Here is a 13,925-nt window from a genome sequence, read left to right as displayed (position 1 = left end):
CCCTGAGTTTTTTTACATGTCTTCCGCGTTCAACAACTTCACACCTAATTTCAGTTATCCCGATCCCTTAACTTTAGAATTTGGTGCGAAGCTGCTTCAAAAGCATTGGAAACTTCAAGCCCTGAAGAAGGGAGTTTTATCGTAGTTTTATGCTTAATGGAACATATACAGGGACTGGCATTTGTATGTGCCAGATTTTTTAAAAAAAATTCTATGCGCAAAATGCTGGCTTAATCGAGAGCAAACACCACTCACAAGGTAGAATATTATTGCATAAGTTGTTAGAGATCTAAATAAACATCGGCGCTTGGCTGTATTTGGTGGAATTAGCGAGAAACTTTTCGGCTACGAGTACAGTTTTTGCAGGCGCGAGCCAAGCATCCGGTCTAGGGTTCCTCGATGCGCGCGCCCCCGCGGGGGAGCGCGCATCGAGGCACCCTAATTTGGTCTCACAGGCTGCGCCATCTGCCGGACAGCTAGGCAAACGAGGTCCCGGCTCAGTGGGTGAGAGAGAAGCCCGCTCTCTTCGAAGATGAGCGGGGGAGGAGGGAGAGGGGGTCATTTGGCCGTCCGGCAGATGGCGCAGCCTGTGAGACCGGATGCTTGGTTCGCGTCTGCAAGAACTGTACTCGTAGCCGAAAACAGTTTCTCCCTAATTCCACCAAATGGAGGCAAGCACCGATGTTCATTTAGATCTTAAACCACTCCCTTGTGAGTGGTGTTTGCTCTCGATTAGTCCAGTATTTAGCGCACAGCAATTTTTTAAAACCCGGCACATAAAAACGTAATTCCCTGTACCATGCTGACGACACTGTCTTCTTTCATCCGACGTGTCCCTGGCAGTTGTTCCCCAGAGTGCACTGGGGTCAGCCCACTGGATTACCACGGACGTTATAGAAGCTCTGAAGACCAAGATAAAGGAGACGGAATGGATCCAGGGAGACGCTTGGTGCGTAATGTCTGACAAGGCGAAGTACCTCCAATTCACCCTCGGCTTCCCGGAAGGCCTCAGCAAAGAGTCCCAGGTGGAGTCCTTCTACGGTGAGCTATCCACCAAGCAGTAGCGTCACTGCGTTTCTGCCGATATCAGTGCTCTCCTAATATGCTGTTCTACAAGTGGAGAGTGACACACTAGAATTCAATTATGTAAGTGTTCACTGATACAGCATAATACATTCTCTGAATAATCGCACCAACTCCCAATCTTGAACACGATTGCCCTAACCACGGTGGCTGTTTGCTGATTAGCTGGTCTTCTTATTCCACCAATTATTTCATCCGGCGTGTCATATCTTGAGGACAAGGAAAAGGAATAGGAACAAAGACTGGGAATACAAACAATCACATCATAATTAACAACAGCCTGACTACGTCAAATGCAGGACACAAGCCTCTCCCGTTAGTGGTTCTGGTTGTTGGTGAAAAATTGTGTGCAGCCCGGGCGTGCAACTGTTTCTTGGAGAACACCTTCGCTGCAATGCACAGGGTTGGGGGAGGGGAGTTAAAGAGATAGAATCGAGGACGGGTCCGGGGGCGGAAATGGCGGCAAGAGCACGGCAGAATGCGGCACGAAAAGCGCGATACACAGGCACGAGAAACAGTGGGCGGCCACACATTGCGAAGCGCGCACTGGTGTGAGTCAGAAGACGCCCATGCACTCATTGATCACAGTATGTTTCTGAGTGCAGGAGGAGGGGAAGTGGAGACGCCAAAGAGTCTCTGGAAAGGGGTTTGCGGGCACACACAATGTAGCGCGCGTTGGTGAAAATTCAGCACACTGGGGCACAATGCACAGAAGGTTTGTGTTCACAGCACGCAGCACAAAGCACTGGGCTGACACTAGATTCGCCTGCGAAGGCCTTCCTCATCGATGAAGGAGACTAGAGCGGACAGTGCAGCTTTCCTTCTGTGTGGCGATGCCTCAGGGAAGACTAGGTCGCCGGAAGTGGCAGACGGCAGGCCGAGCTTGCTGCATTCGGCGCGCATTATGGAGAGCACGTTAGCATTAGCGGGGCATTCACAGAGCAGGTGCTCAACTGTTTCTGTCTCTCCGTCGTCAATACAGTTTGTGTCGGCCTCTCCCATGAGGCGGTGGCGTCGGTCTGCCGTGAAGACACAACCAATCCTGATGCGCAGGAGTAGAGAGTATGCCGCGCGTCCGAAGGCAAGGTACGGGACAGGCCTTGGGAGCTTGCCGGCTGCGACGCGGGGGTCTGGGTGGCAAACTGCAACCTTGTGGCGCAGTATGTGACGCGCTGCGTCAAAGGCCGAGATAGCCTCACAAACTGGAGCTGCTGGGTTGGAGTGGACTGCCTTGGCGAGTCGGTCAGCAGCTTCGTTTCCTGGCACTCCCACGTGGGATGACACCCACTGCAACAAAGTATCCCAGCCGCGCGCACTGAGCGGACACAGTTTGTGGTGGAGCCACTGTACACACATTGCACTGCGATCCGGATGAAGGAGTTGCGAGAGATCAGCACGAGAGTCACTGAAAATAGCGACTTTGGTGAGGTTGGCTTGTTCCAAGATGACGTCAGCGGCGAGATGTAGTGCGGCTATTTCGGCGGTGGTAGACGAGGAGAAATATCGGAGTCGACACTGCCTCTCGATGCCAAGGGAGGGGATCGACTACGCACGCGGCGGCTGCCTTGTTCCCGTCCCGTGTAACGGACCCATCCGTGTAAAGGTGGGTTCTTTGTGCGTACTTCTCCCGAACGAGGAGCTCCTGCCGTAGCGCGCATTGCGGCGTGCGGAACTTTGAGCGGACGCCTGTGATGCTCAGGTTGATGGTGAGTGAAGGCTCCTGATGTGGGCGGTGGCACTGGTGGAGCTGCGACAGGATCAGCTCGGACGACAAAGTTCAAGTCGTGCAGGGCTTGTGCCATGCGCGAGTGCGGCGAAGCGCGTATAGATCGGCAAAGAGCTGAGTGGTGCCGGGCGCACGATGTAGGCGTTCAATGCGGTTCAGCGCAGTACGATACACTCGCCGCGACACGGGCCACACTTACAGCTCAGTGTGCGTGGGTCCTACTTGAGAAGTGCGTGGGAGACCAGCAAAGCGTCGCGTGGCTGTGCGCTGATCGATGTCGAGGCGCTTCCACACTGTCGGCCGGAGGCGTAGCAGGGGGAGGGCATATAATAGAGTTTTAGCTGTGCGTACGCAACCGCTTAGCGTACGCAAAGGAGTTTGCGGGGACGGTAGTGCGCATGCGCAGAACGCAAGCGCAAGCCCTGCGTCTTGCGTGCGTACGCTAGCCAGCGGACTTTGCGTTGCGGCGCTTGCGTGGCTTGCGTACGCTAACTTTGACAAGATGGCGGCGCCCTTCTCACCCGCTTCGGAATAAAAACATGTCGCCGCCGGATTCTCCGACGCAATAGCTCGCTCAAATGGTAGTGGTTCGCTTTTATTTCGCCTACTCTTGCCCACACACAGTGGTATAAGCGATAACTAGCCCCTGTTTTTCAGATAATTTGGTGATTTTCAAACTCCTAGGCCTAACTACATGCAGTGTGTTTTCCTCGTAGCAACGACACCTGGCGAAGCAGTTTTCTGGCTTTTAGCCAGTTCTTACATTTTCTTCGGTTTGCATAGTTTTTCTTCTTGGAACAAAAAAAGCTCACAATGCACTCACACTAGTTATCAGTAATCACGAATGAAATGTTCTTCAACCGAGCGTTGATTTGGTTTGACGTTTCGTCACTAGATGGCGCCACGTGCGCCTGAGGGACGCTACGGCACGGCCAGCTAAAACTATGCTTCGGAGCGGACAACGTAACGCACGCAACGCCGTAGCGCTTTGCGTACGCAAGCACTTGCGTACGCACAGCTAAAACTGCCTAATATGCGTGCCGTGGCGATGCTTTCGTACAGCCGTAGGTGGAGTGTGCGAGTCGTTCCCTGTCCCTTGGCTAAAAGCCTGGCTGCGTATTCTGCGACTCTTTTGTTTTCTTCGCGATGGTCGCCAACTGCTGATTTGTAGATGAGGCCTTGGTCTAAGCTTAATCCGAGGTACTTCCCAGTGGTTTTCCAGTCAAGGAGCCTTGAAGTGGAAGGGGGCGTGTCAACCTGCGACTGGCAGCCCTCGGGTGAAAGTTGATTGCCACAGTTTTCCCCGGTGAGGTGTTAAGGCTAATTCCGCTTAAGTAGCTGGCAACGGCGTTAAGCTCAAGATATAATTATAATTATAATTGGTTTTTTGTGGGAAAGGAAATGGCGCAGTATCTGTCTCATATATCGTTGGACACCTGAACCGCGCCGTATGGGAAGGGTAAAGGAGGGAGTGAAAGAAGAAAGGAAGAGAGAGGTGCCGTAGTGGAGGGCTCCGGATTAATTTCGACCACCTGGGGATCTTTAACGTGCACTGACATCGCACAGCACACGGGCGCCATAGCGTTTTTCCTCCATAAAAACGCAGCCGCCGCGGTCGGGTTCGTACCCGGGAACTCCGGCTCAGTAGATGACGGCGAATCTCGGGGCCATATAAGGTGGGTCCAGAGGCGACAATGGCTATGTCGTGCGCATATATGGCCACTCTGATTTTGTGCTGGGACTGTGGCAGACATTTGGGAAGGCGTGCTAAGCCCAGGTTAAATAGGGGCTCAGAACGCTGCCCTGTGGAACAACTGTGGTGACAGTGCGCGCAGAGCTGAGAGCGCCTCCCACACGAACTTGGAAGGATCGTTCAGTCAGGAAAGCTTTGACGTAGCGGAATAGCATTCCTGAGACTCCGAGCCAGGTGAGTGACGCTAATATAACATCATGCGGCAGGAGATCAAATGCGCTTTTTATGTCTAGGAGGACGAGGTAAGCTGCGTGGCGTTTTGTTTTGGCCTCCTCTATAGAATAGAGATAACTTGTGTTATATGCAGTTTGCGGTACGGCGCCGTGAGCGGAATCCGCTTTGTTCAGGGGCGAGGGCGTTGCGAACAGCGGCAATCCAGTTTAGTCTGCGCAGGGCTATGTCCTCGAGCGCGTTTCCCGCTGCGGAGGTCAGGGAAATTGGCCGGTACGAGGAGAGAGCGCCCGGGGGTTCGCCCTTCTTGTGGACGGGCACAACGATCGCAGAACGCCACCCACCAGGGATGTTGCCGCTATCCCAGACTGCGTTGAACGCGGCGCGGAGGTCTGTCCGCTGCTGCCTGTCCACGTTAAGCAGCATGCGATAGGTGACGCCGTCAGCTCCGGGAGCACTTGGGCTGCAGTGTTGTTGGCGCTCGAGGGCGTTGCTCAGGTCGTGGGTGGTCAGAATCGCACTACACACTTCAGCGGCGGAAGAGGAGGGCTGGGTGGCGCAATGTTCTGGGACGCGCAAAGAGGTGCGGCGAAACTGTCCGCCAGAATTTCTGCGCGGGTCCCTGTGTCTATTCCCCGGTTGATTGCAATGGCCAGGGCAGGGCAACGAGGCACTCGAGGGTTGAGCATGGCGTGAAGAATTTTCCACGCTCGACCAGGGCGCCTTGTATCGCTGAGAGCTGCGCAGTCTGGCCCAGCTTTGTTTGCGGCGGCGGACCGCGTGACGACGGCACGCCGCGTCGAGTCTGTAGTGCAGGGTCCAGTGTTCCGGTTTGCCGGTTCGCAAGGCTCTGCGCTGTGCGATGCGCCTTGCCGCACGGCTGGAACAGCGCACAGGGTTGTTGCCAGACGAACACAGTTAACGATATGAGCGAGAAAGCTGGTTGAAGGGGGCAGTAGTGCTTCACACAGATCGCGGAATACACTCCACTTCACAACACTGTATATGTTCTCGTTGCTGCCCGGTCACAGTAGGAGGGGGTGAGCACGATCGGAAGGTGGTCGGAGCCCTGCATGTCCGGCTCGCACTTCCAAGCGTAGGCACACATTCCGGACACTAGTGTGCGATCGATGGCGTTGTGGCGCCCTACTCGTTGAACACGGGTGGGGGAGCCGCTGTTTATGATGCTCAGTGTGGATGTCTGAGCAGCCGACAAAAGCTCACGTCCTCGGCGGTCGATGTTGCCGCAACCCCAATAAGTGTGGTGGGCGTTGAAGTCGCCGCATATGACAGCGTCGTTGCCAAGGCGAGTCCGGTTGGAGAGGGCGGAAGGAGAGGTGGGCTGAGAAGCGGGAGGCATGGCCAGCATGGTTGCGGGCGCCGTTCGCTTGGCCAGCAGACGACGCGTCCCGGGAGCGCCCGTCGCCATTGGCCCGACGAGGGAGGCCGGTGGGCGGGGCCTGCTGGTTGCGCCGCTGCTGTTTCCCTTGGGGCGCGTCGGAGGAAGAGGGCTTCTCCGCCGCTTTGGGTGGGGCCGCGTTGGTGGCGGGCAAGAGGTGGGTGTGGCCATCCCACACCGGCATTGCATCATACTCCTCGGCCCGGAAAGCGCCCTCGACAACGACTGCCTGCGCTGCGGCAGACTTTTGGGGATTTGATATTCCCGCGCTGCCTGTGGCATTCGCTTTAGACGCTGTCGGGGGCTTTAGAGCTGAAGCAAGGGACGTTGGAGAAGCTTTTGGTGTTGTCTGGGTGCTTCTCCCTGTCCTCGCTCTTGTGGGGATGGCGCTGCGTTGCTGGTTTCAGTAGGGTTTCAGGCATCGCTTGCGGCAGTTCTGTGGTGGTGTGCGGGTTCTGAGCCGCTGGTGTTGATTGGGTTGCAATCGGGGATAGGTCCGAAAAGTTTGGCGTTGCTGGATCGATCGGCGCAGGGTCGGACATCCAGTACAGGATGGTGCTGTCATCATGCGATGTGGTAGCACCCTTGGCTGCAGGGGTGCATGCAACCTTTTGGGAGGAAAGCGTTGTTGCTGGTTGCAACAGTAGGATGGAGCTTTTTTCTCCAGCCTCAACGGGTATGGGGGTGACGATAGTTTCGGGAGCTGCATTTGGCAGGCTTGTAGCAGATGCAAATGGGGTGCCAGGGCCGCTTTTGGGGGGAAAGCAGGCGCTGAGTAGCAGAGATGAGGTGACGTGCCTCTGCTTGCAGCTCAACGATGCGGCTGGCTTCAGCAAAGAGTTGCTGCAGCGTGCGTGTGCAGCCGACACTGCCAGCACGGCGGTGACGGCCGGCAAGTTGCCCGTGGAGGTTGGCAGGGACTTGCTCCATCGTCTCCTAAAGACGGGAAGGTAAAATAAAGAAAAGGCTACGAAAAAACAAAGTGCCCCATGGCGGGACAAGCACTGCGCGACTATAAAAGGTTACAGAGCGAGAGACTCCAAAAGCCTCTCCCAAATCCTTCTAATTAACCATGTCATGTGCCAGCAGCGGCCACACAATCGAGTCTGAAAAGACTTCACGCAATCTACCCATAAGACTGTAAAGCCACAAGGCGCACACTGTGGCATACAGTCGGACTTATAGTGGGCGCTGTCAGGCTAATGATGGTGATGATGAGCCTACAAAAACAACAAAGTGATAGAAAAGACAAAAGAACCGATGATTGAGCGATGGGAGCATATATGCTGTCCAGCTAGCTCTCATCCGAGAGTTGAGCAGATGCTAGTGGAAAGGGCTTGAATGGCTGCAAGGTACCAATGACTTCCGGAAGAGTGTTAGCGACCATCAATATAAGTTCCAATCAAACTGTTTTTATCATCATCTTATTCATGTACGTCTATTGCACGTGCATTTGACGGGACTGAGGAATCATTCGAAAAATGATTCGTGGTTTAGCATTGCTAACCACGAAATATGGCGCGAAAGCTCAGTGTTTTGCAGGTGGACACCAGCGCCACGTACCTGAAAGCGCGATTGAGGTGTCCATTGACCCAGGGAGCCAGTTATGCGCGTCTTCAACTTTTTCATCGTCAGTGCCAGTTCACTCAATGTACGCCGGCGGCCTATGCATGCTCCAGTACCACGTTTCTGTAGCCATGTTGTCAACGCTAACGCGTAATGATGTAGTGCCATGTTTCTGCCACAATGTTGTCCACGGCAACGCATGCAGCGCACATTTCTCTGTCACTACCAACACGTAGCTCAAAGCGCGAATATTAGTTTGATAATAGTATTAGTTGAAGATGACCTGCAGTGCACAGCGCGAGATTGTGTTGCAGTAATTAACACGAGGCGTGTTTGGCTCCGGTGAAATTAAGGCTAGTGCTCTCGCGCTGTGGCCTGGGAAGCTGACCTGCTCGCGCCGCCGCGGGTTCGAATCCCAGTCACGGATGTTTATGTGATTTATTTTTGTGTCTTTATTTCTTTCGACATAAACCCACAAACATCGCAAGGCCTCGCTCGGTGTTTGTCAGTCGGGATAATGATTTCGCACCAATAAACGAGAAGTTGAAATCAGGCGAGTTTGAAGGAAGAAGATTGCAGTGTACTTTTGAACCAACGCCTTTGATATTTGCGTATTCAACTATTCATCGCTCGTGGCCTGCGACCATTAAAATCAATCGTTAACCTTCAGTCATGTTGTCATGTCCTTCGGCTTGCCGCTCCGTCAATGTTATATTTTACTTAATCAATTTAAATTGAAATTTTATACATGCGACCTGCTGGCAAATAAGTTTACTTACGCTATCAGTGACATAACAATGCACATTTTTTTTTCTTTTGGTCGACATTGCAGCGGACTTCCCCAATGTCGGCGCAAATTTCTTTGATCCGTACTTGGAGTCGCATCGACTGCTGACGACTCGAGAATTCAGGGGTAACCTCAACGCGAAATTCAACGTTACGGCGGCCAACGCGGCCTACAATCCCGTGGAACACAGTGTCGATATCTATGCCGGGCTCCTGCAGCCGCCCTTCTTCATCAACAACGGTCCTGCTGCAATGAACTACGGAGGACTGGGACAGGTATACGCTTACCGGCGTACGCGTGGTCTTTATACCAGGTGTTTCAGGAAAAACTACGTCTTTCTCAGAAATAGCTTTTTTAGGTGAAAATATGGCTTTTTTGGCATAGTATTACCAGTGTTGGCGCGCACCAAAAAACCGGTGTATCGTTTTAAATACTAAGCTGCTCAATTAATTGTTAACAATTAACTTTATAACTAGTAGAGTTAGGCATCTGGTCGGAATTAGAGATTCCTAGCTGCTCGTCAGTAACAGTCATATTAGTTTTTATAATTTATAAAACTCGATCGCTCTTGGTGCTGTGGGTTGACAAAATTTGCCTTTTTTGTACTAGTTGTGTGCACTGGAAAGATTGCCTTGCCTGCATGCTTTCCGAAAGCGCATGTATTTTGGCACGATGTACGCAAACTGTTGTTTACGCGTTGTTTGTGACTGTACCTCCTTTCTTTCGAATTAATTCGACAAAGCACCCTCTATGGCCTTTATGGCACCTTAGGCGTTCATGTTGCGTCTAGCTTTTCAAAGATTTTCATTGAGCCGCAAACAGTCGCTACCACCAATTCATATCTACAGAGGAGTTGCTACCCCAGAAAGCGTGTAGCCATGAACCGGTTCCTGAATATAGCATGGTTTCCAACCAATTTTCTTGGAGTCTTAGTTTTTGCGACAATTATCTGCCGCGCATGAGACGTCGGTTCGACTAAAATTACCGAACGTGAACCCGTGCCAACAGGCGCCTACCTACTGATTACAAGACTGGCGTGCTCAATATTTAAATGTCGATGATTTAATCAAGTTGAGCACCAAAGCATAAGTCCTCATTTATTACTGCAACGCCTCTGTGCTCGATTGGCAACCTGCCACAGCTTGCGGCACAAGCCGATGAGGCTGTAGCTGTACAATTTTATAACCTGACTGTGGATCCAAACTTCACTGACCTAACTGAACTTATCGTGACATAAACTTCGCTTGCCGACAGCTTTTTCTTAAAAGAAGCGAAAGCTGCAGAGACATCGCGTCTGTAACTGTGTCTCTCCACCTCTTTGGATCTATAGGTGTCTGATTTAAGTCCTACTTCGGCTTGGCACCTGCTTCCAATAGCACTGATACGAGCTTTTTTGCCACCTGCGCTGATAAGTTAAATACAACAAAATTACCACGGTTGGAGCATTAAGATGCCAGTTGACCTCCGTGCGCAGCTCCCATTCCGGGGACGTAGTGCCGAGGAAGATCAGAGGAAGATCATTGTCGGCCCAGTTATTGAAGGAAAGTGCTCTCAACGCGAGACACCTCAAACCCTACTTTCGTCGGCTTTCTTGTGTTCAGTGTTTCAGATCAACAAATCTCGATGTCTACTTGACAGATCCGGTTAACAGATCACGACGGTCCACTCACAGAAATTGATGCGAGGGCTGTAATTACTGAGAAAACTTGCTCATGTATAACCGTAGAAACGCAAAGTGTAACAGCATCAGCTTGTCCAGACGCCTGTTACTCGCTGTCCCTGCGTATGGCTCCCCTGACAGCTCACAGTAGTTTTGGGTTCCCAGTAACACATGTGTTTCGGTTCCTGATAACATTTTCTTGCTGATTAATCGAAGCAGAAACCAATCTTTGCCGCCACCACGTGCTTCAAAAACCCGCGACGGACGGACGTTAGCGTAGAGAACCTGGTGTGCTCGAACAAACTACCTTTCCCGTGGCGCTTTAGGGTAAAAAATTCGCTTTTATGGTCAAAATATATCGTTGGCTATAATTTTTAGAGTTATAGCATTTTTTTTTTTAGTGTCAGCTCTTCTTAGCTAGCTCCTGAATTTCGCCCCGTCAGCGTCGGCTTCAGCAGCGGCACCTGTCACCTTCCTCGGTTGCAAGGTCGCAAAGTGGAAAGAGGGAAATTACCCTCTCCACTTCTAGGTGATTTGAGGAAGAGGGAAAGCGAAAGATGGAAGAGGATGGAAGGTGACGGGTGGCCGAATGGTTTGGGCCCCTCATAAAAATGGTCTATAGACAGTCTATAGCCTTTTTATAGACTCTATTGCCTTCCTATAGATATTTCTTTTTGTCTGTTCATAGTCTATAGACTGTCTATAGACAAAAGTCCACTAAAAGTGTATGGCCATAGTTCTATAGATTGTCTCTAGACTGTCTATAGGATTTGCATTGCCTATAGACTTCTCTACCGTTTGTCTACAGAGAGTCTATAGACTTTATAGACAGAAGTCTATGGACAGCCTAAAGACTGCCTAGAGAAATTTTTTTAAGGGGCGTCCGCCGATGCTGCGGTAGGTACAGTTAATCCTAAACCCGCCTAAACCTGCTGCAAAATATCACTTCAGTCCTGGGAAAGTCCGCTTTCACCTCCGGCTTTCTGACTTTGCGACAAAATAAAGAACAGGACAAGTCCGTAAAATATTATTTGCTGTTACACCACAGCTAGTGCTCAAACATTTCCCGTTCGACACTCGTAACTGCACACCGATTTTTTTTTTTTTGAAATGCCATTAATTGCAACAGGGGAGTATATTCCCCTCCTTAGGAAAAGCGGCTGTTTTCGTGTTCTGTATCGTCGGCTTCATTTCCAAGAAAAGTCCTCGCATAGATTAGTCTATGGCTGTGCGGCATCATAGCCTGCAATAAAAATGACGAATATGCTGGGCATAAATGCAGGTGGATTGCAATTTGCTCTGCATCTTAGAGCCCGACTCTGCCGATTTAGTCTACTTTTCGCAATTTGATAAACTGTAATACGCTTAATTTCTCTTACCTAGCGTTCCTCTCCAAATGAGACGCGAGCATGACCCTGCGACCGGCAATTGCAGATTCTCGGCCACGAAATTATGCATGCCTACGACGTTGCTGCAATGTCGACTGACTACCTGAATCGTCGGGTCGACTTGGGCAAATCGCCGACAATGGAGCTGCACGCAGCCAAAGTGTTGTGCCTTCGTTCATCCTACCAAAAGGTTCGTGTCTGTTAACCGCGCCTTGCGCGCAATCATTTTGATGCAATATTTTGACGGAACATTGCGTTAACGTCGGTTGTTTTCGCGACGTTTTCCCTTCGTAGGTTAGGTCTGAAGCGAGGAAATAGGAATAATGGTTTTAACTGATGCGAATTTTGACTAATTCGAAGCGTAACTAGCGTATTAAATGCGCTACAAATCGATATAATCAAGTGAGAAACATGCACCGTCTCGCTGCTTCCGCCTCGCCGTGCCATCTGGTGGCCTTCGTTGTTAACGCAGCAAAGCGGCTGATTTGATTTTGAGAGCCGGTTTGTCCTGTTTAGGATCTCGACTGGAAAGAACTTCAGTCTACAGTTTTGTTGGATAGCAAATAATCCACGACACAGCGTCCGCGGCAAAGTCGCAAGTATGCTGATGGTGGTACTGTAGGTATGCTTATGCTCAGTATATTTTGAACACCTCGTTCCAGAATGTAAGACGTATCGAATTACATCTGGAGGCCATGAAGGTGAATCTCGTCCTCCCGAACCATGGCGAATGGAAGCATTGGTTAGAACTTCTACCAGTCTGAAGTCGTTGTCGCCGGCGAATTATCTATCAACATCGCATTGCGTAGCCATGTCCCAAAGCCTGGCAAAGCGAAAAAGGTGTCTCAATGGCTGCGGCACACAAACTTTACCCACAAGTATACGCCTAACTGTTCCACACCATCCTGGCGTCTGACTCAACTACGGCGAAACATTTCTGCAGACCGGCACAAATACGCGACATTTTCATAATGCATTCTCCGAAGCGCGCGAAAGACTTGTCTTGACTGTTCAAGCATTGCAGAATTAGGAATAACACTCGGAGCCTTAGTCTGTATCAACACCAACAAGTTTTTGTTACTGCGGTTGTTTTACGGCGTTCAGAATCGTCGACCCTTCTCTCGCCCCTATGAGACCTCGAAAAAAAATTGAAAATTGGTTTTTGGGGAAAAGAAATGGCTCAGTAAATCTCTCGCATATCGGCGGACACCTGAACCGCGCCGTTAGGGAAGGGATAAGGGAGGGATGTGAAAGGATAAAGGAAGAAACAAGTGCCGTAGTGGAGGTCTCCGGAATAATTTAGGCCACCTGGGGATCTTTAACGCGCACTGACATCGCACAGCACACGGGCGCCTTTTGCGTTTCGCCTCCATCGAAACGCTGCCGGAGCGGTCGGGTTCGAACCCGGTAACTCCGGCTCAGTAGCCGAATGCGCTAACCACTGAACCACCGTGGCGGGTGAAGTTTTCGAGCCAGTCAGTCTAGAAAACAGGCTATGCATTATTTTCTGTGTTCACTCTCGACTGGTCTATCCTGCGCCTGCAGGCGGAATCACTGTCACGGGCGAGGACGACTGACGACAATACGGACTCCGAAGGCGTCGCCGACTACGCGGGCCTACTGCTGGCGCACGCCGCCTACCGGAGAACGTACGACGACCAACAGAGGGCGTTTATGCCGCGCCTCACGCACGAGCAGGCCTTCTTCGTCTCTCACTGCCTGAAGTGGTGCTCTGGAACTGAAGGAACACGAAGTTCAGAACATGAGCGTTACTGGCACAGCCGTTCTCGATGCATCGTGCCCCTGCAAAACATGCCCGAGTTTGCGAAGGCTTTCTCCTGCAGAGAAGGTGACCTGATGAACCCCAGGGACCGATGCCGATTCTGGTAGAGCCGGAGCTCAGGAGCCAGTTAAGCGGACAACTGCTCTCCGGTTGCAAGTTATTGTACGCTAACGTGTGGACCCGATTTCAAGGATTTGCTCGTTTTATTTGTTTTTAATGTCACCTTTGGGTTGATCTCTTTCACATTTTTGGGAAAGTGTCCGGTATGATTTACATACCATGAAACCTTTACTTTTATTGCTACGACACTTCTCAGGTCTGTACTGCCGGAAATATAGGCGGAAATTCCTGCTTATTTATCGTATTTGCAAAAGAAGAACGCCGACAGCGAAGCGACTGGACGCTCTGCTTTACGCTTTGCTGATTACAGTCACAAATTCAGAACAAGTACTACAGCACTTCGCGAAACTTATCAGTGCCATTAAAAGGTACTATGAGTGAAGTGTTTGGCTTAATTTGAGCTCACTATTCTAAGAAGGTCGTTGACGAACCCCTAATCTAACACTGCGCGAGTGTTCATCCCTTATAAAATGGTCTACAGACTTCTTA

The 13,925-nt window shown here is 51.1% G+C and overlaps 2 protein-coding genes across 2 annotated transcripts in view; both read left to right on the top strand.

Annotated features, from left to right (window-relative positions):
- LOC144134508 (neprilysin-1-like) overlaps positions 1–11,558 on the top strand; it is a 29,713-nt gene extending 18,155 nt beyond the window's left edge. The window contains exons 9-11 of the mRNA XM_077667416.1: positions 844–1,041; positions 8,531–8,760; positions 11,529–11,558. Coding sequence (XP_077523542.1) covers positions 844–1,041; positions 8,531–8,760; positions 11,529–11,558 — 458 coding nt within the window. The remainder of the gene's footprint in view (positions 1–843; positions 1,042–8,530; positions 8,761–11,528) is intronic.
- Positions 11,559–11,590: 32 nt separating this feature from the next.
- LOC144135478 (neprilysin-3-like) lies at positions 11,591–13,460 on the top strand. The gene is made up of 2 exons (XM_077668133.1): positions 11,591–11,723; positions 13,079–13,460. Exons 1-2 carry the CDS (start codon positions 11,598–11,600, stop codon positions 13,421–13,423), a joined length of 471 nt encoding a protein of 156 aa, XP_077524259.1. The 5' UTR covers positions 11,591–11,597; the 3' UTR covers positions 13,424–13,460.
- The last annotated feature ends 465 nt before the right edge of the window (positions 13,461–13,925 follow it).

The sequence above is a fragment of the Amblyomma americanum genome, chromosome 5 (genome assembly GCF_052857255.1).
Source record: "Amblyomma americanum isolate KBUSLIRL-KWMA chromosome 5, ASM5285725v1, whole genome shotgun sequence".
NCBI lineage: Eukaryota > Metazoa > Arthropoda > Arachnida > Ixodida > Ixodidae > Amblyomma > Amblyomma americanum.
This window is presented reverse-complemented; position numbering and strand designations above follow the sequence as displayed.

Bases quoted from the DNA above. Each gene is read 5' to 3' on its own strand.
- LOC144135478 (XM_077668133.1), top strand. From the start codon at position 11,598: ATGCATGCCTACGACGTTGCTGCAATGTCGACTGACTACCTGAATCGT. The intron at 11,724-13,078 runs GTTCGTGTCTGT...CTGCGCCTGCAG, and splicing joins TTCGTTCATCCTACCAAAAG to GCGGAATCACTGTCACGGGC.